Genomic DNA, 23582 nt, shown 5'->3' with positions numbered 1-23582 from the left:
AACTCCATTTCCTCTGTTTCCCTTGTGGGGAAGAGCTTCAGTTCCACTCATTATTTTGTCAATATGACGAAACAGTTCAGGATTAGCAGAGGGTACCAGTAATAAACTGTATAGTGATGGGCTGTTTGAATCCAATATCTGATTTACCAGGCAGGTCTAATAATTCCATCTCCTTATTTAAGTTAGTTACCCCCGCAGTGTGTATTTGCTGGCGTTACAGTGTCCAAATTCTTTGGCAATGGAATATTCCTTGTATTCTTTGTATCTGTAGGCACAGAATTTGAAGTTCTAAAGAGAAATATTGAAAGGAAAAGAATATTAGTTCATGCCATCTATATAACCTAGTCAGTAATACGATGGGGTGAATCAGTTGGCTCTCTTAAATATTTCCTGGTTTTAATTTCATTGATTCCAAATTTGTTTTTGTAGTTTTGTCTTGTACGATACCAATTTTTAATTGCTTTTGCAAAACGTGCAACACTTGTATGTCCGTTTTGCAAATATGATTCACTTCATTTACATCTCCCATTCTAACACTGGCTTCAGTATTTAAAGGAGAAGGAAACACCATTTGGTAAGGATACTTGAAGGCACTAAACTTAAATGAGAGCACAACCCAGAAAAAAATGGAAGAAATTATCACTACTGAAGAACAAGTTAAGCAGTGGAAGACCCTCTTTGGAAGGCATCCCCACGATCTGAGCAGACTAGATGTCAACAAGGAAATGTTGAATGCCTGGCTCAGAACTGGGGACCTCTTCCCAGAAATAGAAAGGTTCCTCGTGGCAGTACAGAACCAGATGGTTAACACAAAAAATAATCAAAAATACACAATAAAAGACCCACAAATTCAAGATGTCAAATGCAGAAAATGGCAAGGGAAACCAGAAACAATCCAACATATTACAGGATCCTGCAGCATTTTAGCTTAATCTAATTACTTACCCAGACACAATCAAATGGCAAACATCATTCACCAAAATCTTGCTTTAAAATACAAACTCAAAAGAAACCATACCTTATTATAAATACAAGCCTGATCCAGTTTTAGAGTCAGAGTCCCACAAATTATTTTGTGACTCATCTGTTATTACAGATTGCACATTCCATAATAACTGCCTGGATATAATACAGGATAAACAACAAGAATTACTTACTTATTAGATACTAAACACCACTAGAATAGTCCAGATGTTCTATCAATTGAGAAATTGAGTGTTTGTATCTCAGGTTTTATTAGCTTGAGCCAAGAAAAATTAAAAATAATAGAAATGTATATGAATAAGTAAACTTGTCAACAGTCAGGAAACAGTGTTAAGGTAGGTTTCTTTAGATCCATTAAAACTTGGAGTTCTGTATTCTGGATGGATGATGGGGCAGTATAATAGGAGATGCAACAAAATGTGAGAAGGGACTGACTTGGGTGAAGTCTGTATGTATCTTTGTACAGGATGAAGTGATGGGGTGGAGCAGGGTTCTCACAGTTCCAGTAACCCAAGATAAATTTTAGCCACCAATGATTGTTGTGTGGAGTTTGCACCTTCTTCCTAGGGTTTGAGGCTTCTCTCTGTGGGTTTTCTCCTACCCAAAAATTGTATTTCGGTAAACTGGTTACTGTAAATTGCTTAAGCAAGTAGGATTGATGGGAATGTGAGGGAATGGGTTTGGGCAGGATTAGGGTAGGTGCTCGATCATTATGAAGTCTGAGTGGAAGGGCCCATTTCTCTGTTTCTTCAGGGTTCCGTTGTTCTAGACGTGACAGAACAGGAGGGATTAAAGGAGGAGAGGTGGTGTTACTAGCCAGGGAAAATGTCATGGCAGTGCTCCGTCAGGACAAACTAGAGGTCTTGTCTAGTGAGGCATCACAGGTAGAACTAAGAAATAAAGGAAGTATGTCCGTGTTAATGAGGCTATATTACAGACCTTGCAACAGGCCTAGGGATTTAGAGGAACACATTTGTAAAGAGTTGCAAGAAGCATTAGGTTATTATAGTAGGTGATTTTAACTTGCCACATATTGACTGAGAATCTCATACTGTAAAAGGACTAAATGGGATAGAGATGACTAATGGGTTCAAGGAAGTTTCCTACATTAGTATGTAGAAGGCCCAATGAGAGAGCATGCAATACTGGATCTGCTATTAAGGACTGAGACAGGGCAGGTGACAGATATTTGTGTAGGGTTACACTTTGCATCTAGTGACCACAATGCCATTAGTTTCAAAGAAAATATCCCAACAGAGGTCTGGTCTGCAGGTTGAGATTCTAAATTGATGAAGGGCAAATTTTAATGTTATCAGAGATGATCTGACAGGTGTTGATTGGGACTGGGAGAAGATTGGGAATGTAGTGGACAGTGAGGAAGGTTATCATGGCTTACAGAGAGATCTGCATCAGTTGGGAAAAAAAATGGGCTAAAGATGGCAGATTGAATTTAATGCAGAGGTTTTGAACTTTGGTAGGCCCAATCAGGGTAGGTCTTATACCGTGAATGGTAGGACACTGAGGAGCGTGGTAGAACAAAGGGACCTGGGAATAGAGGTTCATAATTCATTGAATGTGGCATCACAGGTAGATAGGGTTGTAAAGAAAAGCTTTGGCATATTGGCCTTCATAAGTCAACGTGTTGAGTACAGGAGATGGGATGTTATATTGAAATTGGATAAGATGTTAGTGAGGCCTAATCTGGAATATTGTGTGCAGTTTTGGTCACCTACTTACAGGAAAGATGTAAATAAGGTTGAAAGAGTGCAGAGAAAATTTACAAGGATGTTGCCAGGTCTAGAGGATCTGAATTATAAGGAAAATTTGAATAAAGTTAGGGCTGCATTTCTTAGAATGTAGAAGGTTAAGAGGAGATTTGGTAGAGATATTCAGAATTCTGAGGTGTACAGATAGGGTAAATGCAAGCAGGCTTTTTCTACTCAGGTTGGGTGGGACTACAATGAAAGGTCAAGAGCTAAGGGTAAAAGATGAAAAGTTCAAGGGGAACACAACGGGAAACTTCTTCACTCAGAGGGTTATGAGAATGTGGCAGGAGCTGCCAGCACAAGAGGTGTATGCAAGCTTGATTTTAACATTTAAAGAGAAGTTTGATAGGTACATGAATGGTAGGGTTATGCAGGGCTATGGTCCCGGAGCAAGTTGATGGGACTAGGCAGTTTAAATGGCTTTGGAATGGACTAAATAGGCCAAAAGGTCCGTTTCTGTGCTGTACTTCTCTATGACTGCGATCTGAGAGTGAAATAATTGTTACTCTGCATTTGAAGCAGTGCAAAAACACAGTAAGATAAAGAACACAATAACAGAATAAGTAAAAATACACAAGATTGCTTATATACACAGATTGACACTAGGCACTTTGTGGACATAAAGGTGGCTGTACAGGAAATGATAAAGTAGTAGTTGGGAGTGTGGATGGGTGGTTTAGTGAGTGAGCTGTTGATCAGCCTGTACTTGGGAAAAGTAACTGCTTTTGATGCAGCTGATAGGTCATTTAAATGAACATAGTACTCAAAAGAGCATACAATCTTCCTGAATGGTATCTTTGTTTACCAGAAACAACAAATTCTCAGAATGTTATGGATTGAAAGCATCAGAGTTTCATTAATGTAGAAGGCAGAGAAAAATGATTTGTCATTACAGCACCAGAATACAATATGTTCCAGTCTCATATTTATGAACACAGAATGCACACTAGCACGATTTTTCCATAGATTTCTACCTCTGGAGTAGAGACACTGTTATACAGTATATCTTATAATTCTAACATGACCTGCAGTCAATGCTATTGTAATGTCAAACTATAGTTAAATGAATCAATACCTTTTAGTCTTCTGCAAGTTCAATTCATAATTAATAGAATCAGAAGTTTTCCTATAAGGCAAAAGCTGTGATTTCTGGTCTGATGGAGCTCCGAGGACTGTACATGAATCCACGTAGTTTTCATTTGCCACGGGCTCCGCATTTTTCAGATTTGCTCCAGAAATTGGATCATGTGATACAGGAGTCATTTGAGGCTGTTGTGTTGAAGGAAGTGAAAATCATTTATAATTAAAGTAAAAATAACACTGAGAAAACACTAACGTAAATTAGTTTGGTTGTAGTTAAATAAAACATTCAAGATTATTTTGTACCTCTTCTGGGTTCCTCCTGAGCCTTGCGCTATTTACTGCCTGTAAAATATTTACTTTCTTTTCCAAATGTTTTATTCTAGACTGTGAAGAAAAAGCATACTCTTTATCTTGACATCTTGTATATACTAATAAATGCTTTAAAACATAGTGACAATGGTACAAAATCTGTACAAATAGGAAGTCAAGATCACATCAGAACAAAAGATAGCAAAATTTAATTAGAAAGGAACCAGATGTTTAACCCAACAAAATAAAAGTGTTTACAAAGTTATCCTTAGTTGGGAGTGCTAAATACGTCTCAGCTTTGGAAGCAGTGGACAATGTTTCATGCTGTAACACTTTTAAGACTTGAAATAATAATCAGAAGGACAGAGTAAAGACTGAATTTTGCACCTATCAAAGGCATGTCACATTTCTCACTGATCACAGAATTAATACCTTTAGCAAGTAGCTTGTTGTCCACTTCAGGACAATTTTGGCTTAACAGGGAGACAGCAAGAATTTAATAATGTGGAGAACCTGAAAGATCACAGTAATCATAAAATCCAAAGTTATTTAATAAATATGGAAAGTGCAAATAGATAATAAGAGCAATGCCTACAGGGGAGCAAAACATAACCTGTATGTGGAGGTTGGGGATGTGGGTGTTCTCAAATAACAGGGATAATTCTCCATTGTTATAGATGCTCAATAAGATAAGCCTAGTAAAATTATTAAGGAACTAGCATTTCTGAAAATGTATAGCTTGCCAGACCTGGATGAAAGTTATACCAAGAAGAAAGGAAGGAAGTTGTAGAAGCTCCAATCTCCCCTGGCTACAGGAATGAAGAGTGAGAACTGGAGAGGTGCTGATACTGAATTATCTAAACACAGATAGTAATTACAAGAGTCATAGAGTTATACAGCACAGAAACAGACCCTTCAGCCCAACTTGTCCATGTTGAGCAAGAAGCCCATTGAAGACAGTCCCATTTGGCCCATAACCTTTTAAACTTTTCCTATCCAAGTATTTGTCCAATTGTCTTTTAAAAGGTGTTATTGAACAATCATTTACTCTGGTAAGTCCAATATTCTATCTACTTCTACCTATGTTTTCCTTCCTGATTTCCTTATACTGTACTAAAGGATCTCAGCTACCCGTACCTGACCCAAGCCTCCTTTTTTTTTTCTGGAAAGGCCTTCAATATATCTCGAATGCAGGGTTCCCTACTCTTGCCCTTTTGTGACTGCAAGACTTATCTCTGGGATTTCATAGGACTTACTACATGGTTCCCTTTTTAGTAATAAACATTAATAACTTAAATTTAAATATTGGGGGTTATGAGTCTTGCCCTTCAGCCTGCAGGATTCCTGTTAGAGTGATCTCACCTTTAAAACACCCCCACTTGCCAGAGGTCCTTTCACCACAAATAACATACTCCAATCAGCTTTTGCTAACTCTTATGTCGTATTTTAGGTGGCGGGGTGGAGATGTGCTCTACCAAAGGAGGTGTAAGGTGCTCCTTCCTGTTAGCCTGAAGCTCACCCTTGTGCAAGTAATTCCTTGCTTACCCTCCCCCACCCCACCTCCTCAATCAGGCTTGTGTGCAGCCATGGGAGCAGGTGGTGGATGGTCATACAAACAGCTGGTGCATATCACAAATCCTGGTTATAGGACCGCCGACACTAGGCAAACAGCTCTGAAGAGTATCGATAACGGTTGGGGTCACCCATCTTGTAGAGAAGGTGGCAATGGCAAACCACTTCTGTAGAAAAATTTGCCAAAAACAATCATGGTCACGGAGACAATGATCGTCCACGTCATACAAAACAGCACATAATGATGATGACAATAATATATATATTGTCAAAATCTGCCCTGTCCCAATTTAGAAATTGAACCTGTGGACCAAATCTGTTTTAAATAAAAAAGTTAGTAAGAAAAGTGCATTTGAGGTAGCCCACATGAACTTTAGCAAGGCATTTGTCAATTTCCCAGTGGGGTCATTAAAAATGTCCACCGATTAGCAAGTTGGATCCAAATGAACTCAATAGAACAGAGGATTGATTCTAACCTATTTTATTCCATGTACCCGTACCATTAACTGAGGTTGGGAACTCCTGCAGTAGAAGGACTGCTCATCTGTTTTGTGACTGCAAGACTTATCTGTCGGATTTCATAGACTTGCTCCATGGTTCCCTTTTTAGTAATATTCATTAATAATTTAAATTTAAATATTGGGGGGATGATGGATATATCTGCAGATGATTCATTAATTAGACGAGTGGATGACTGTAAAGAAGAATGCTTTAAATTGTAAAGTGTGGGAAATGATGATTAATCTAGAGAATTAACAGATTACACATATGGTGAGGTGCAATAAGGCAAAAGCTATATAAAATGAATGACAGGACGCAGAATCATATGGAGGAACATGTGAACTAAGGAATATATTTGCACAGATCCTTGAAGATCCTAGCAAGGCAAGTTATTAAGGTGGTTAAAAAGGGACTGTGGAGGCTTGCCTTTTGGTAAACAAAGTAATGAAATAAAAGAGCAGCAAGTTATTGCCAGAATTGCATACAATACTAGGCAGGCTTGAACACTATCAGAATCAATATCACCAACATATGTCATGAAATATGTTGTTTTTGGGGCAGCAGTACAATTCAATACAGTGTATGCATATATATAATAGTTAAATTAAGTAAGTAGTGCAAAAAATAGCGATATAGTGTTCATGGGTTAAATGTCCATTCAGAAATCGGATGGCAGAAGGGAAGAAGCTGTTGCTGAATGGTTGAGTATGTGTCTTTACCCTCCTATACCATCTTCCTGATAGTAGGAATGAGAAGACAGCATGTCCTGGGTGAAAGGAGTCAATGATGGATGCCGTCTTTTTGAGGCATCGCTCCTTGAAGATGTCCTGGATGTTACACAAGCTGGTGCCCATGATGTAGCTAACTGAGTTCATAACTTTCTGCAGCTTCTTTCGACCCTGCGTAGTAGTCTCCCCCAAAACAATTGTACTTGCCATCCTGCTACAGGAAAGAGGAGATTCCACTAGAGTGGATGCAGAGGAGATTTAAAATGTAATTGTTGCCAGGACTGGAATATTGTAGTTATGAAGGAAAATTGAATAAAACATGGCTGTTTCTTTGGAATAGAGCAGACTAAAGAGAAGATTAAGTGAGCTGGTTACAATTATGAGGCTCCAATTTCCCTTAACAGAGAGTTATAAACCAAGAGAAATCATTACTAGAATGATTAAAAGGATGAGGACAAAAATCCGGAGGATAATGTATCTTTTGATTTCTTAGTTAAATGGCACAGCTATTAGAGGTGCTGCCTCAGAGCTCCGAGGACCTGGGATCAATCTTCATCTCTTCTGCTGTATGTAGAGTTTTTGTGTTCTCCACAGAATTCCATGGGTTTCCTCTGGTGGTCCAGTTTCTTCCTACATCTCAGAGATGCTCAGAGTGGAAATTTAATTGAAACTGTAAATTGTTCCTGGTGTGCAAGTGAGTAGAAACCAGGAGGAGAAGATAAAATGAGGATAAAGGAGAAATTAAAGAGTGGTTAGTGTAGGATTAATGTTTATGAATAAATAGCAGATTTCTGCACGGTGTGATTCTGACACTAACACAAAGGAGTATAGCCATCCACTTAAAAAGTTGTTGGAAGCAATGACCTACAGGATGATGGACCTTGGGATTAAGCCATGAATACTCTCTCAGAATTAGACATTAACCCTTTTTTGTCTGGGCCTGACTTGAACACAAACAGCTCTGTTAGATATATTGGGAAAAAACAATACTCTTCAGTTCAGTTCTGTGGTTCAGTTTTAATATTTTACAAAACAATTTTATTGAAGAAGATTTATTTTTAAATTATATTTTAATTTTTACTGATAGCTTGTTATTTCTGAGTACCAAAGATAAAGCTGGCATTCAAGGGATAGACAGGCCCTGCACTTCAGTGGGTAATTCTAATAAAGAAGTTTTGTCCCTCAAACTCCAGTACTTGAAATAAGAATGAATATGCTCCAAAGGGAGGCAACCAATGATCTCGGGTAATTTGCCAGGCAAAGAATGATCCTACTTAATTTTGTTTTAAAGCATAGTAATAAAAAGGCCTAAAATTGTATGCATAAAGTATTAAAATAGTTGTCAAAATCTTACTTGAATACTTTTAACCAGCTCTTCATGTTTTTGTGTGCAGTCAATGTTTTCAACTCGTCTTGTTAACTCTTCAAGTTTCTTGCCCAAAGTATCACTACCAAGCTCAGTGTTCATTTTATGGTGAAGGATTTTTTGAACCTAATAACATACCAAATTGGAACAAGTTCCTGATTTGCAAATATAGAAAATTAAAGCAAAGCTCAAAAGGTTAAAAAATACAATGTTAAATTAAGTGAGACTGATTGGATATTGCAATGTGGTCTCCTTATTCTTTCAGAACTAATATCGCCCAATTGAAAGAAAATCTCTCATTTGTCACCCTATTTAAGTAATTTGGAAGTAGACTTTTTTTGTCTCTCTGTTCTTTATAAAGTCTCTTGGTCTGATTTGTGAAGTTACCATTACATTCCATGAATCCTTGTATAGTCCAATGCTTTTATGTGTGACATTACTGAGACTTATTTAAAACTCAGTTATATATGTGTGTGTGTCTTGTAACACACAGTTAAGATTACAGCTGCACCATTTTAATTTCCTTAATACCTAAAAACCTACTGATTTCTGACTTGAATAAGTTCAACAACTGAACCTCGACAGCCCTTAGGCTAGAGAATTCATAAGCTTGACTATCCTAGAGTGAAAGATTTAATTTAATCTCTGTTCGGAATGGTTGGCTCCTTACTTTGGTCCACTCATCCTAGAAGAGAAACATCCTTGTAAACACCCTATCAAGCTCTGTAAAAATTTTGTCTGCTTTAATGAGGTCACCACTCATGCTTCAAAATTCCAATAGAAGCCACTTACTTTTCTATGTATTACAAACTTTGATGCCATGAATCAATCAGGTGAATCTTTGTTACAGTCTTCCTCATGTACATAGATAGGGATAGAAGATCTGTAGATAATATTCTGAGTATGAATCTCACTCAGACCACCAAGATCTTTGCATCCTCTCTAGTAACAGGTGGCTGATGCGACACAACAAGTGCACTAGTTAGAAGCTAATGTTATTCCTTTATTCAAGATGTCTACCAGAATACTACCTGGATTAGAGGGCATGTTCTAGAAGGAGAGGTCGGACGATCTAAGGTTGTTTTCTCTGGGGCAGTAGATGTCAAGAGCAGATCTCATAGAAGAGAGGCACAGATAGACAGCTGGTATCTTTTTCAGGGTTGAGACATCTAATACCAGAGGGCATGCATTTAAGCTCAACGGAGATGAATGGGAATGGTTTACAGTACCAGCAACCCAGGTTCAAAACTCACCACTGCCTGTAAGGAATTTGTATGTTCTCCCCGTGAGTTTCCTCCGGGTGCTCCTGTTTTCTCCCGCATTCCAAAGACGTACCGGTTGGAAGGTTAATGGTCATTGTAAATTGTCCTGTGATTAGGGTAAGATTAAATTGGGGATTGCTGGGTGGCATGGCTCGAAGGGCCAACTCCATGTTGTATGTCAATAAATATTTAATTTTTATTTATATACAGAGTGTGATGGGTGCCAGGAGTGGAGGGACATGGACAATATGCAGTGATGGATAAGATGCCATTAGCAGCACAATGCTGCTCAGTAAAGAGTCTGCTCCTGTGCTGTTCTATTTGAAATGACATAGAATAGGATTCTTAGACCAAGGCAATTCATAGATAAGACCATAAGACATAGGAGCAGAATTAGGCCACTCAGCCCATCAAGGGACATTGAGAGGATGCAGAACTGGGCTGAGAAGTGGCAGATGGAGTTCAACCCAGATAAGTGTGAAGTGGTTCATTTCAGTAGGTCAAATTCGAAGATAGAATATGATATTAATGGTAAGACTCTTGGCAGTGTGGAAGATCAGCAAGATCTTGGGGTCCACACCCACAGGACCCTCAAAGCTGCTGCGCAAATTGAGTGTTGTTAAGAAGGCAAATGGTGTGTTGGCCTTCATCAACCGTGGGATTGAGTTCAAGAGCTGTGAAGTAATGTTACAGCTATATAAGACCTTAGTTAGACACCACTTGGAGTACTGTGCTTAGTTCCGCTCACCTCATTACAGGAAGGATGTGGATACTATAGAAAGAGTGCAGAGATTTACAGGGATGTTGCCTGGATTGGAGAGCATGCCTTATGAGAATAAATTGAGTGAACTTGGCCTTTTCTCCTTGGAGCGGCTGAGGATGAGAGGGGACCTGATAGAGGTGTATAAGATGATGAGAGGCATTGATCGTGTGGATAGTCAGAGGCTTTTTCTCAGGACTGAAATGGCTAACACAAGGGGGCATAGTTTTAAGGTGCTTGGAAGTAAATACAAGGGGAGGTCAGAGGTAAGTTTTTCACATAGTGAGTGGTGGGTGCATTGAATGCACTGCCAGCGAAGTTAGTAGAGGCGGATACAACAGGGTCTTTAAAGAGACCCTTAGATAGGTACATGGAGCTTAGAAAATCAGAGGGCTATGCAATAGGGAAATTCTAGGCAGTTTTAAAGAGTTGGTTACATGGTTGGCACAATATTGTGGGCCAAATGGCCTGTAATGCGGTGTAGTTTTCTATGTTTATAAGACTGCTCTGCTATTCTCTCATGGCTGATTTATTACTCCTCTCAACCCCGTTCTCTTGCAAACTAGAATGTTAATACTGTTGCAATGTGAAAATGACAATGATCACATTGTACTAAACTTCAAGCATGTACCTTCCCTCTCACATTAACACATTTACAAGTGAACCAACTGTTAGTAAAAGGCTTATTTGTAACACTAGGATAACATTGTGTATCTGCATTTTCCAATACTTCCAACATTCATGTATATGCCCCTTGTACAGTACCAGTCTGTGCTTGTCACAGTAAACCATGTTATAGGAAATTGAACCACATCTAGCTGCTTTATTATAACACTTTTAATCTACTCTTATCTAATTAAAGAAAAGTAACTTAAAGAATATTTTAATGAAGAGGTATCTCAAAATTTAACTAATCACTGTAAATCTAATGAAGCATTAATTCGTCCAAATGATGTTTTTAATCAACTTTGAAACACATTGGCTAGATAATGAACGTAATTTATTTTGGAAGTTCTTAGCATCCCAAAATAGTCCTATTTCAAAACCAAATTAAAACTAAGATCACCTCCTCCCAGGTTATCTTCTTGGCAGTTTGTGTACTTTTTTCACAACTTAAGTTGAAATGGACGCTTTTCGCATCATGTGAAATCTTGATTTTCTTGTGCTTATTTTTTCCTTCTCTTCTTGAATGGAACCTCTTCCTTTCATCTCGATCTTAAAGTGTTATATAAAATGATATAGATAAAACAAAATAAATCTCTCATGGTCCCTAAAAAAAAAACTCAATTATTATTTCATTATTACAATTCTCTATTACCAGTTCTAGCTGTTATAACAGGAGGTCCTGAATATAACAGGTCTCCCATTTTGTTGTTTGGCAAACTACTTAGGTCATACGTGGAATTCTGTGGAGAGTTTGGACAATTCTCCTTAAAGAAGATATCTTCACTTAGATAGAAATATAGAGCAGTGATATCCTGACTGAATTTTTAGAAAATATATACGAAGTGCTATTCTTCTAGCAGACAAAAACCACAATTGATTATATGAGCTGTGTTAACTAAGAAAGACTTTATAGGCAGTCCTCTGGTTATTTCAGACTTCTGTTCCTGAAAACTGTTCATACCCCAAACTGTTGCCAAGTCAGAAATGGTCAAAAACATTTGTGAGGGAATCACAGAAACAGCTGTGACGTAAGAGCAAGCAGACATTGGAAGAGCGGCCATCACTGAGTGAGCCAGTCTTCTCACTACTCCCAGTTCTTAAAGGTTCAATTCAGCTCCCAACTCTGGTGGCTCAAGGGGGGTGGGATGTGGTAAGGAGTGTTGTGGAGAGAAGACATGGAGAAATGCCTATACCCATCTGGCAGAAGCAGCCAGCAAATTTATCCCCAACCATTTAGTCACTGTCCCAAAATTTGTATGTACAGGTTGTCTATAACCTGTGAAAGACCTGTATACAACTAAATTTCTGTTCTAGTCAGATATATAGTACTTTGAAACAAGTTTTCAGCCCCCACAATTATTTTCACATTTTACATTTACTAAATTTAACTTTTTGAAGTAGGACTTTTTGTGTTATATCTACAAACTACTGGGCATCATGTCAAATCAAAAGAAAATTACAAACTCTGTCAATAATTTATTAAAGATAAAAACTAAAATTATGAGGCTGGAAAAAGTATTCATCTCCTTTGTAATTACTATGCTAACTTTCCTCAGGTGCAATATACAGTATTACCTTACCAACTCACCTAACTTGTTGATGTAGGAAATTGGAGAATCATCTGAATAAATACCACTTCTTTCTGTAAGGTTCAGCAGTATGGGAGATTTTCAACAGACTAAACCAAATTGGAGGTGTAGTGGACAGTGAGGAAGGTTTTCAAAGCTTGCAGAGGGATTTGGACCAGTTGGAGGAATGGGCTGAAAAATGGCAGATGGAGTTTAATGCTGACAAGTGTGAGGTATTGCACTTTGGAAGGTCAAACCAAGGTAGAACATACTAGGTAAATGGTAAGACACTGAGGAATGCAGTAGAACAGAGGGATCTGGGAGTACAGGTACATAATTCCCTAAAAGTGGCTTCACAAGTAGATAGGGTTGTAAAGAAAGCTTTTGGTACATTGGCCTTTATAAATCAAAGTACTGAGTATAAGAGTTGGAATGTAATGGTGAGGTTGTATAAGACATTGGTGAGACAGAATTTGGAGTATAGTGTGCAGTTTTGGTCACCTAATTACAGGAAGGATATTAATAAAGTTGAAAGAATGCAGAAAAGGTTTACAAGGATGTTGCCGGGACTTGAGAAACTGAGTTACAGAGAAAGGTTGAATAGGTTAGGCCTTTATTCCCTGGAGCATAGGAGAATGAGGGGTGATTTGATAGAGGTGTATAAAATTATGATGGGTATAGATAGAGTGAATGCAAGCAGGCTTTTTCCACTGAGGCCAGGGGAGGAAAAAAACCAGAGGTCATAGCTTAAGGGTGAAGGGAGAAAAGTTTAAAGGGAACACTGGGGGGGGGGGGGCTTCTTTACGCAGAGAGTGGTGGGAGTGTGGAATGAGCTGCCAGATGAAGTGGTGAATGCAGGCTCACTTTTGACATTTAAGAAAAACTTGGACAGGTATATGGATGAGAGGGGTTTGGAGGGATATGGCCCAGGTGCAGGTCAGTGGGACTAGGCAGAATAATGGTTTGGCACAGCCAAGAAGGGCCAAAAGGCCTGTTTCTGTGCTGTAATGTTCTATGGTTCTAAGTGGTGCATGTGGCATAAATCTAATATTGCATATCAATCAGGTAACACTATCCCCATCCCTACTGTAAAGTATGGTGGAAGTAGCATCATTCTATGGAGATGCTTTCCAGCAGCAGGAACTGAAAATCTGATTAGGATTAATGAGAAGATGAATGCTACTAAATACAGATAGATCGTGGATAAAAACCTGCTAGCTACTGCCAGAAAGTTTAATCTGGGGAGGAAGTTCATCTTTCAGCAGAACAACGACCCAAAGCATACCATCAGAGCAACCATGGAGTGGCTTCAAATGAAGAAAATTGATTTCCTTGAGTGGTCCAGTCAAAGTCCTGATCTTAATTTGATTGAACATCTCTGACAAGACCTCGAGTTTGCTGTCCACTGCCACTCAACTAACCTGGCACAGCTTGAGCAATTCTGCAATGAAGAATTGGCAACTCTTGCTCCATCATGCTGTGCAGAACTAATAGAAACTCATGCAAAGCTAACAGAGACTTATCCAAAAAGGCTACTGGCTGTAATGGTTGTGAGAGGTGGTTCAATTAAATACTGAGCAAAGGGGGATGAATACTTTTGAACTGCTGACATTTCAGTTTATGATATTTTAGTTTGTCGTGCTTTAAAATTTTCCCTGTATTTTGGGCTTTAGTATGGGGAAAAAGAAGCATTCTGATTCACAAATAAAAATTGAGTTAAATTGATCAAAATCCCTGGTTGTAACACTCATTTATTTGAAAAAAGGGCTGGGGCTGAATACTATTTCAAGGGACTGTATTCTTTTTGTAGAACCTTTGGTTCTTCTATTGTTAATACCACATGTTAAAACTTCAAATATTAGCACTTGCGGCTGTTAACGTTACTTGATATCAAAGAGTGAAAAAGGAAAAGCAGTGAGGGAGCTGGAAAGAAAACTGGATGGCCAATTCTATAAACTTCCATCTATAAACCATTCACCTGACAACACAACTATCATTTTCATGCTTAAAATATTACATGAACAGTAATAAGCAGTTAAATACTACAAGAACTGATATGTACATCACTTTTTATCACAGTTCCCAACCTGGGGTCCACAACTTTAAAAAAAGGTTGGGAACCCCTGCTCTTATGTACTTCATAATCCATCCACAACTGCTATCTTTCCAGAAGAGCTTCAAAAACAAATGTTAAAAATTATTGGAAAATTTGTGAGTAAAAATCCAGTAAATTCAGTACTACCTCATATATACAATCAAAACCTAATCAGCTAATAATGATTGATCACAATGATATACTTCATTCTACCAAGCTATTTGAACATGTATAACAGCTCTGGCTATAAGATTATAACATTTAAGTTTACTTACCAGGGGTTTTCATCTCCTTTAGGATAATTGGGGTACATTCAATATCATCTTGATCATCAGTGAGAATTTTAGATTCAATTGATTTCTCTTTATAATGGCATTTTGAAACACTGGAACTTTGACTTTCAGTATGTATACTTATTTTAATTTTGTTATTTATATTTTCAGTAACACGTAATTCTGACAACTGTACATTATTCATCATGTTCCATTGTGTCTCAGTGGGCAATTTTTCTAAGACAGGAACAAGCGAATGCTTTAATTTCTTTAGCTTGCCGGTTGTATTGTTAGAGTTTGAAGAAATAAGTTCTTCAGTATCAACAATGTGAAAGGCTGCTTTGACATTCCTGTTTTTATCTGAATGAATGGATTTCACATAGTTTTTCTGATTCAGCATCTTGGAATCCTTGGTAGATTTGGTCTTAGAAGCCCTGTTGAAGTCCTCTTTTAATACAAAGGAAGATATACATAGAGTACTACCACGAGGAGTTTTGTTTTGAACAGCAGTTTCTGAAGATGAGCTTATATTCTTTTTCAGCAAGCTACTATTATGATGTTTCTTCTGAGGATATGTTTTAGTTTCAAGGTGACCACTAGTTTGAACATTTTTTGGACTTTTTAAGCTTCGATTCTCAACCTGGTTTTCTGTTATACCAACAGCAGGAGATTTTTTGAACTTGGTCTTCATGACCTCATTTTTGTCACTAAATGTAGCTCTATGGTTTACTGCCGACTCTGGAAGTTCATTATTTTTATGTTTTGAAACGATGAGGTCATTATGTTTACCACCATCTATATTTTCTGTATCCACACACTGCAAACACTTTTCGTGATTATCACATTCTTTGTTGGGCTGTCCATTCTCAATGTGATGTCTTCCTTGGAGTAATGCTTCCCACTGTTGGCGGTCACTTACTCTAAGGGTTTTCTTTGCTCTGAAACCTTTTCGTGGGATAATACTTGCCATGTTTGATTATCTACAAGGTTTAAAGATAAACTGATAGCATCATTAAGTACAGATGATATTAACATAGAAATTTATCACAATTCTCATTCACATTGCCACTTTTATACAAACTAGTAGCATTCAATCTTGACAAGATACCTCAACTCTAACTTAATGTACACAACATTAACTCTATAACGTACACAACATTTCACACAGAATAAATAATTTTATAAAAACCTGTAGGAACTTCTGATTTTCTCACTAGACCCACGTAAATAATTTTCAAGTTTTCACAACTACATGCCCAGGTAATTTACAATCCATAACACTACACTTTCTACCAAAATTAATCAATCATCTGGAGAAGAATTTCTAGGAAATGTTTTCCAATTCTCAAGAAATCTAAGAAAAATTCTTACATTTCTTGAAAATTAAATTTTTCAAGACTGGGAAAGAGAAAACAATTCAATTTTTAAGTTGTAGAGGGAATGGGGGAAAGAAATTTGTCCGACAGGCAGTTTACCTAGCAAACAGATGTTTCCGATTCAAGCATCCGCCTTATTTGTTTGCCTACCACAAATGATTTTGGTCTATTATTTTTAATGGTGCATAATAAGAAACTGTGAAAATACCATGAAATTTAGGAGTTCATGTCTTAATTTAGTTCTAACAAAATTTCCCTTTGATCAGGCACAATGCAGAGAATTTATCTACATTAGAATAGCAGATATATGAAATAGAATCTCATTACCTAACCAAGCCCAAAGAAACCTGCTTTTGGTTTAGCCATGGTTGGATTTGGTTTGGATTAGATGTCAACAACTTATCTCAGCTACCTTCCAATTTGAAAAGCATTACAAGAAGGAGGAATTATTTAAATCATCTAGTAATATGCTGAGATCCTTTAAAAATTTTTTGTCTACAATTACACTGTTCTACTTCCATTCATCGTTAAAACAATGAAAGACTCATCATTATATATTAAAAAGGGGGGAAACTATTTGCTTTTAAACAAATTGTACTGTACATTTGGAAAAAAAAGTCAAAATCTTGTCAGATTTTACATCTTGCAGCCTGCTTTAAGATACGGTATAATATCACATTCAAAATTAATCAAAAAATCAGAAAACTATGGATGCTGGAAATATGAAAAAATAATGAGAAAATGTAAACACAGGAAAACAGGAGTAATGCTTCAGGTCAGAATGTGGCCAGCAAAAGAAAACAATACAAAGAACATTTAATAAATTAAAATAACGTATCATTATTCACATGGCTTATTGATTTTTTTGTAAGTTACTGAAAATTTCAGAGGGCAGACTAACATCTACCTTCCAGGCACCATACTTTAGACTACTTTGTGCTTTAAAATAGCAGACGAAGGACAGAAATGGATACTGGCCACCATATTAGGTGAAAATCTATCAATCTTAAACAGTAGAAAGGCTGCTTAGTTTAAATACAGAAAAGCAAAGACTGTCTGTCTAGCTGAAGTCCTGAATGCGATAATAATTTATTCGGTAGCAACCAAGGCTCCAGAGAAAAATCTACCCTCAATAATTGTTGAAAAAATAAACAAATCACTTAAATGAAAAATCATAAAGTACTGCAGTTAAATTTACTGGATATAAATGGGAGGGAAAACAAATTCTGCAAATCTTAGGAATCTGTAAAAAGACTAACTATACATAATATACCTATTGGGCAGGAGGTTGGAACTGGAGCCAATTAGGTGAGAGGACAAAAATTTGGTTGATGGAGTATAATGCAAGAAATTTTTAAGCTTTCTACTTGGTATGAAGAATTAAAAAAGCAGAATATTACATAAATGAAAAGAAACTACCAAATGCTACAGTACAGAAGTGCTGAGAAATCCTTGTAAAAGATAACACAGTGTACATAAAAAGCAAATAATTAGAAACATAAGATACAACAGCTAAAATAGCTATAGGGTCATTCACATATTCTACCTCAGTGTTGGATTATTTCAATACAAATTAAATTTTGGTGAAAACATCTAAAGCACTCTGTACAGTTTTTGTCTCTTTAATTAAAGAGGGATTAACTTTTATTGGAGGCAGTTCAAAGAAGTTCACACTTAATGATTCCTGAGATGAAGGGTTAAGCTTATGAAGAAAATTAAAATACATTTTGCCCAACCTCTGTGTGAAGTTTAGAATAATGGAAAGTGCTATTACAGTATTCAGAAAAAAGTAGTCCTGGTACTAATTTTTTTTTAAGCATGGTGTTATGGCTGGTGTAAGACCAGTGTGTGTGGTCAGCAAAGCAATTCACAACATAAGTAGACTAACGTTATTTTCTAGTGTCTTCTTGAAAGAAAATAATTTAAAATTACCTCAGCACAGTTCATACATTGCTGTTGAGTCCCCCAATCCCCACAAATAAACTTGTGAGAAACTGACCTCAGAAAGAGGCCCTGCGGAATATTCCGTCAGCAAGGGAAAAACGTTCAAGCAATTAGTCTTTGTGAGACATGCACATTAATAACTATAATTGAAGACTCAGAAGATAGAGAAAGAACAATTTTGAATACCAGTCCAGTGAAAAAAAGACCATAAGACACAAGAGCAGAATTAGGCCATTCAGCCCATCAACTCTGCTCTGCCATTCTATCATGGCTGATTTATTACCCTCCCAACCCCATTCTCTTTCCTTCTCCTCGTAACCTTTGATGCCCTGACTAATCAAGAACATATCAACCTCCGCACTAACTTGGGCTAATTTATCTTGAAAGAATAAAAGGTTTAACATCACAGCTCTCAAGACTGATTAGTTGGGGGTGGGGAGGGGTTGCGAAGGCAATGTTGGTCAGTTGTCATTTGAAGAGCTAAAGCTAGTCGAAGATGAATTCTGTAAAGCCCCTAGGATATCAGTATTTTTGATTATCATTTAAATTTTGTAAACAATTTGTACAGAGAGCAATAGCTTCATGTTAGAGTAATGGATAGACTTTGCATGATTCTGTGTTGAACTATAATTTATTATTCTTATTTGTGACCTCTAGTTCATTTAAGTGGGTTAAGCTTATAAAATCTGTTACTTCATCTGTGATTCTGTTTTGATTTTAAAGAAAATAAAATCTTTTGCTCTCCAAAATCTGTGACTTGTTTATTCTATGGGTCAGAATCCTGAAACCTGCTTGGACAAGGCAGAAGGGGAATCCTGCCCATAATGCATTGACCAGGCTAGTATTTTTTGCCCGTCCCTAAATGCCTCCAAACTGGTGATAAAGCCATAAAACCATAAGTCATAAAAGAGCAGAATTAGGCCATTTGGCTCCAGTCTGCTCCAACATCCCATCATGACTGACTTATTATCCCTTTCAACCCCATTCTCCTGCCTTTTCTAATCAAGAACCTATCACTTCCCGCTTTAAATATGCCCAATGATGTAGCCGCCACAGCTGTCTGTGGTAATGAATTTCAGATTCACCACCCTCTGGTTAAAGAAATTCTACCTCACCTCTATTCTAAAAGGATGTCCCTTGAATCTGAGGCTGTGCCCTTTGGTCCTAGACACCCACCTCTCCCCCTCCTCCTCATAGTGGGTCAGGGTTACTGTATTCCTCAATAACAGTAGCACTTTTGGTGAATATACTCTGACAATACTGTTGGATAAGGAATTCCAGGATCTAGAAACAATGACAATAAAGGAGAGGTGTATCATTTGCAGGTAAATGTGGATGGGATGTGACTTGAAGAGGAAGCTGCAGGCATTAGTATTCCCATGGACTTGCTACCTTGTCCTTGATGGTACAGATGAAAGGGTTGAAACACACTATCAGTACAGTCTAGGTGAGTAACTGCAGTGCATTTGACCACGATGCAGACTATAGCCATCTGCAACAGCAGCCTATAGAGACAAACAGTAGCCATTGTGCATCAGTAGAGGACGGGTGAAAACCATATAGATTGCTTTATCCTGGTTGTTGTAAACTTTTTGAAAATACTGCAATTGTGCTGATACAAGCAAAAAGATTGCAACATAACTCATGGCTTTTAAATGGTGAGAAAGCTTCAGGGAGCCAGGAGATCACTACTGAGTCGACAGTCTTTGACTTACTCTTACAATTTGTGACAGGTCTACTTGAGTTTTTGCTCAGTAATGACCCCCAGGAAGTTGAATGCTAAGACCTGTATCTGTGCTGTTTCATCTATGATTCTCAATGTTGGAGATGGTCATTTCATCCATTTGTAGCATAAATTTTACATGATACTTTTAAGCTTATGCTCGTATTTTTCTAGAGCTTGCTATAAAATATGGTCTACACGAGCTGGAATATAGCCCTACAGTTCCATTATCTGATGTTCCTCCATGGCTCTTTACAATACATACAGTGGATATAAACCTGCAACAACTTTTAAAAAAGTCTAAATGTGGAATCAAACTGATAGTACAAGAATATCTAGACCTGCATTTTAGAAACAAATTAGTAATATTTACGGATGGATCAAAAGACCCTAGGTCTGGCCACACAGGTATTGCAGTCTACATTCCTCGGTGCAAAACTAGCATTTGGAAAGGAACATCAAACCATTTATCAGTGTATACAACAGAATTAATGGCAATACTGAGTGCATTATCTTGGATAGAAGAAAATAATGTCAAAAAGGCTGTAATTTGTTCAGACAGTTTGTCTGCATTAATCTCTATCAAATCAAGAAAATAGACAGGATATTTTACTGGAGATTCTATGCAAGTTGTATATATGAAAATGGATATATGAATATATGAAAATATATATATGAAAATGGGGTAGAAGTAAGCTTCCTTTGGGTTCCTGCTCACTGTGGTGTGGAGGGTAATGAAAAAGTGGACATTATAGCTAAACAATCACTCAAATTGTCTATAATAGAGGTCCAGATCCCTCTAAGCAAAACGGAAGTCAAAAGCATTATAAAAACACATATTAAGGAGACATGGCATAAGCATTGGGATGAGAGTGAGACATGGAGACAACTGTACAAAATACAAAGGCAAGTCAGATATCAAAGAATATCAGGTGGGCATAGAAAGATAGAAGTGATCATCAGTCGTTTAAGAATTGGTCACACAAATCTTATTAACATTATACAAAATAGGGAAACATCCAACTGGGTTGTGTGAATACTGTAATCAACTAGAAACAGTTGAACATGTATTGATAAAATGTAAGAAGTATGAAAGAGAAAGAGTGAAGATGATAGGAGTGCTTCAGATAAACAAAAAAATTGCTGTGGGTATAGAAGACATTTTAGGTGGGAGTTCAAGAGAAATATGGACCTATATCATTAAGTATCTGAAAGACTCTGGTTTATTATATAGAATTTAGGGAATACAATTCTTTTCATTCCTCCTGTTTATCAAATGATCTACACTCCAGTCTAGTAGGTGGCAGTAATGCACCTTAAAGCTGCTTTGCCAACCGCCATAAAACAACAGAAGAAGAACAAGAAGAAGAGCTTGCTATAAGCAACCAAGGAATACTGCATTTGCTGAGTTACAAACGGAATTGGATAGTACATCATCAATGCAGATCAACCAAACATTATGATGGAATGGAAGGAAGGATTTTGAGGAAAGTGCTGAAAATTAATGTGTCCAAGATACGGTCCTGAGGAACTCCTACAGTGACAGAGTCAGGCTTAGATGATCAATCTCTAACAACTGTTTTTCTCTTGATGTCAACTAGCTCCTTGATGGTTCTTCATTAATTGACTGGTTTAGCAGTTTCAATATTCTTTAACAGAGATTGGTAATAGGTTCAAATATTGAATGTGTTCTAGCTGATTAACATACTGCCAGAAGCACAAATCAATTACATGGTTTACATCTGAACTAGAGAAACTTTATACATTACATATCCTATATTCAAAAGTTCAAAGTAAATTGCCAAAGTACATGCAAGTCACCGTATACAACTATGAGATTCATTTTCTTGTGGGCATATTCAATAAATCCACAGAATAATAATCATAACAGAATCAATGAAAAACTGCATCAACATGTGCATTCAACCAGTGTGCAAAATACAACAAACTGTGCAAATACAAAAAGAAAGAAATATATCAAGACCATGAGATGAAGATGCCAAGTATATTCTAAAGTCAGCCAACATACAACTCTAAGGTGCAAAAGTTACTAAAGACAGCTTATTTTGTTACACCACACACAAAATGCTGGAGGAAGAGTTCTTGAAAGTGAGTTGATAGAGCTCCATTATAAATATTTTGTCTTCATTGTAAGATTACTTGGTAGACTACAGTTCAGTTGACTTTTGCAATATAATTCATATTCTCAAACTCAACTCCTTACTTAACTGAAACAAATATTTCAATTCTTATTTGGCTTTCTAACAATTGTACGAAGCATTATATTTTACTTAATAAAATAAGAGCCTTTTATCATAAGTCAGGCAAAATCTGTGAAAAGGGAAACACATTCTCAGGTTGAAAGCACATGATCAGAACTTTTCCGGTGTTGATTAACTGTCTACAATTTGAAATTTTAACTCTGATTCTCCCTCCTCAGATGCAGACCAACTTCCTTAGTGTTCCAGCATTTTCAGCTTTTATTTCAGAGCTTCAGTATTTGCATTTTTCTTTTTCATTTTTATCTTATACTATAGCTCCCTCTATCATCCTACTCATGCATCTGCACTTGTCACAGTATTATGCTTAATAAGGACTTTAGGCTTGTAAGTGAGAACAAACAAGAGAGCTGATTGGGCAAGCAATGCACACAAGAAAATCAAGGCAATGTAATTAATTGGAGCAGAATAAAAAATCATCAGGAATATTAATAGCACTGCAACACCAAAAAAAACCTGGAAGATTAAAGGACAAAGCTAAGCAAGTACAGCTTGATGCTGCTCCCAATGGAAATGTATTTAAGGATGTCAAAAATCAGTTAGATTAATTAATTAAGAATGATTATTCAGACTTTCAGATAAACAGTCAATAATCCGTCTGCCATTCAGATATTTAACTGTTTTATTGCAGGTTGTGTTAGATGAATGCATGCAAATTAGCACCTACTTTGATATTACAGCAGCGATTAAACTTCAGAAGTACCTCTTCAGCTATAAAGAGTACAACATACAACTGTACAGTGAACAATTAAATTGTACAATGGGACGAATAAAATCAAACATCTACCTTTTTATTAAGTGCTTAAAAAACTTTTAGGAACTCAAAATCTGGCTTTGCTGTTACATTAATAATAGAACAAAGTCACACAATACTTTTCATAACAATATGTATAGTATCATTGGAATAGCACTGGGTAACGAAAAAATCTAGAAATGGTGCCAACAATTTGTGGGACATGAAACCATGAGAAAGCTGGCCTTGTAACTATTTCAATGGTCAGCTATACTGCTCTGAAAAACAGAGATTAAACAGACAGAATAATTTAAATGACTAAAATTCATGTAGTTATTACAAAATTATTGCTTGTGTCCTTTTTTCAGGAAGAGACATGGTTATAACGCCGTTTATTAAAAACTAGATAATGTTTCAAGCAAACTTGAAACAAATAACACAAACAGAAAACAACCCCGAATCCCAAAAAAATATTGCATTTTGGACTGACAATACTCTAAAATAGACATCAGTCAAATTTGACTCAAAATTAGCCACTTATTTGTGTATAAACGTGTATCTTATTTCCATTGTGATACATTTTGAGCTAAAGACT

General features: G+C 37.0%; 1 protein-coding gene across 5 annotated transcripts in view; it reads right to left on the bottom strand.

The window, feature by feature from the left end:
* Nucleotides 1-23582, bottom strand: part of LOC140735367 (uncharacterized) — a 77386-nt gene that overhangs the window by 7406 nt on the left and 46398 nt on the right. For all 5 annotated transcript variants that reach the window (XM_073060338.1, XM_073060334.1, XM_073060336.1 and 2 more), the window contains exons 2-7: nucleotides 14936-15912; nucleotides 11398-11546; nucleotides 8298-8435; nucleotides 4137-4217; nucleotides 3826-4019; nucleotides 191-288 (exon numbers count right to left, since the gene is read on the bottom strand). In XM_073060338.1, the coding sequence (XP_072916439.1) occupies nucleotides 191-288; nucleotides 3826-4019; nucleotides 4137-4217; nucleotides 8298-8435; nucleotides 11398-11546; nucleotides 14936-15902 (1627 nt within the window). In that variant the 5' untranslated portion in view covers nucleotides 15903-15912. The remainder of the gene's footprint in view (nucleotides 1-190; nucleotides 289-3825; nucleotides 4020-4136; nucleotides 4218-8297; nucleotides 8436-11397; nucleotides 11547-14935; nucleotides 15913-23582) is intronic.

This window comes from Hemitrygon akajei, chromosome 11 (assembly GCF_048418815.1).
Source record: "Hemitrygon akajei chromosome 11, sHemAka1.3, whole genome shotgun sequence".
Taxonomy (NCBI): Eukaryota; Metazoa; Chordata; class Chondrichthyes; order Myliobatiformes; family Dasyatidae; genus Hemitrygon; species Hemitrygon akajei.
This window is presented reverse-complemented; position numbering and strand designations above follow the sequence as displayed.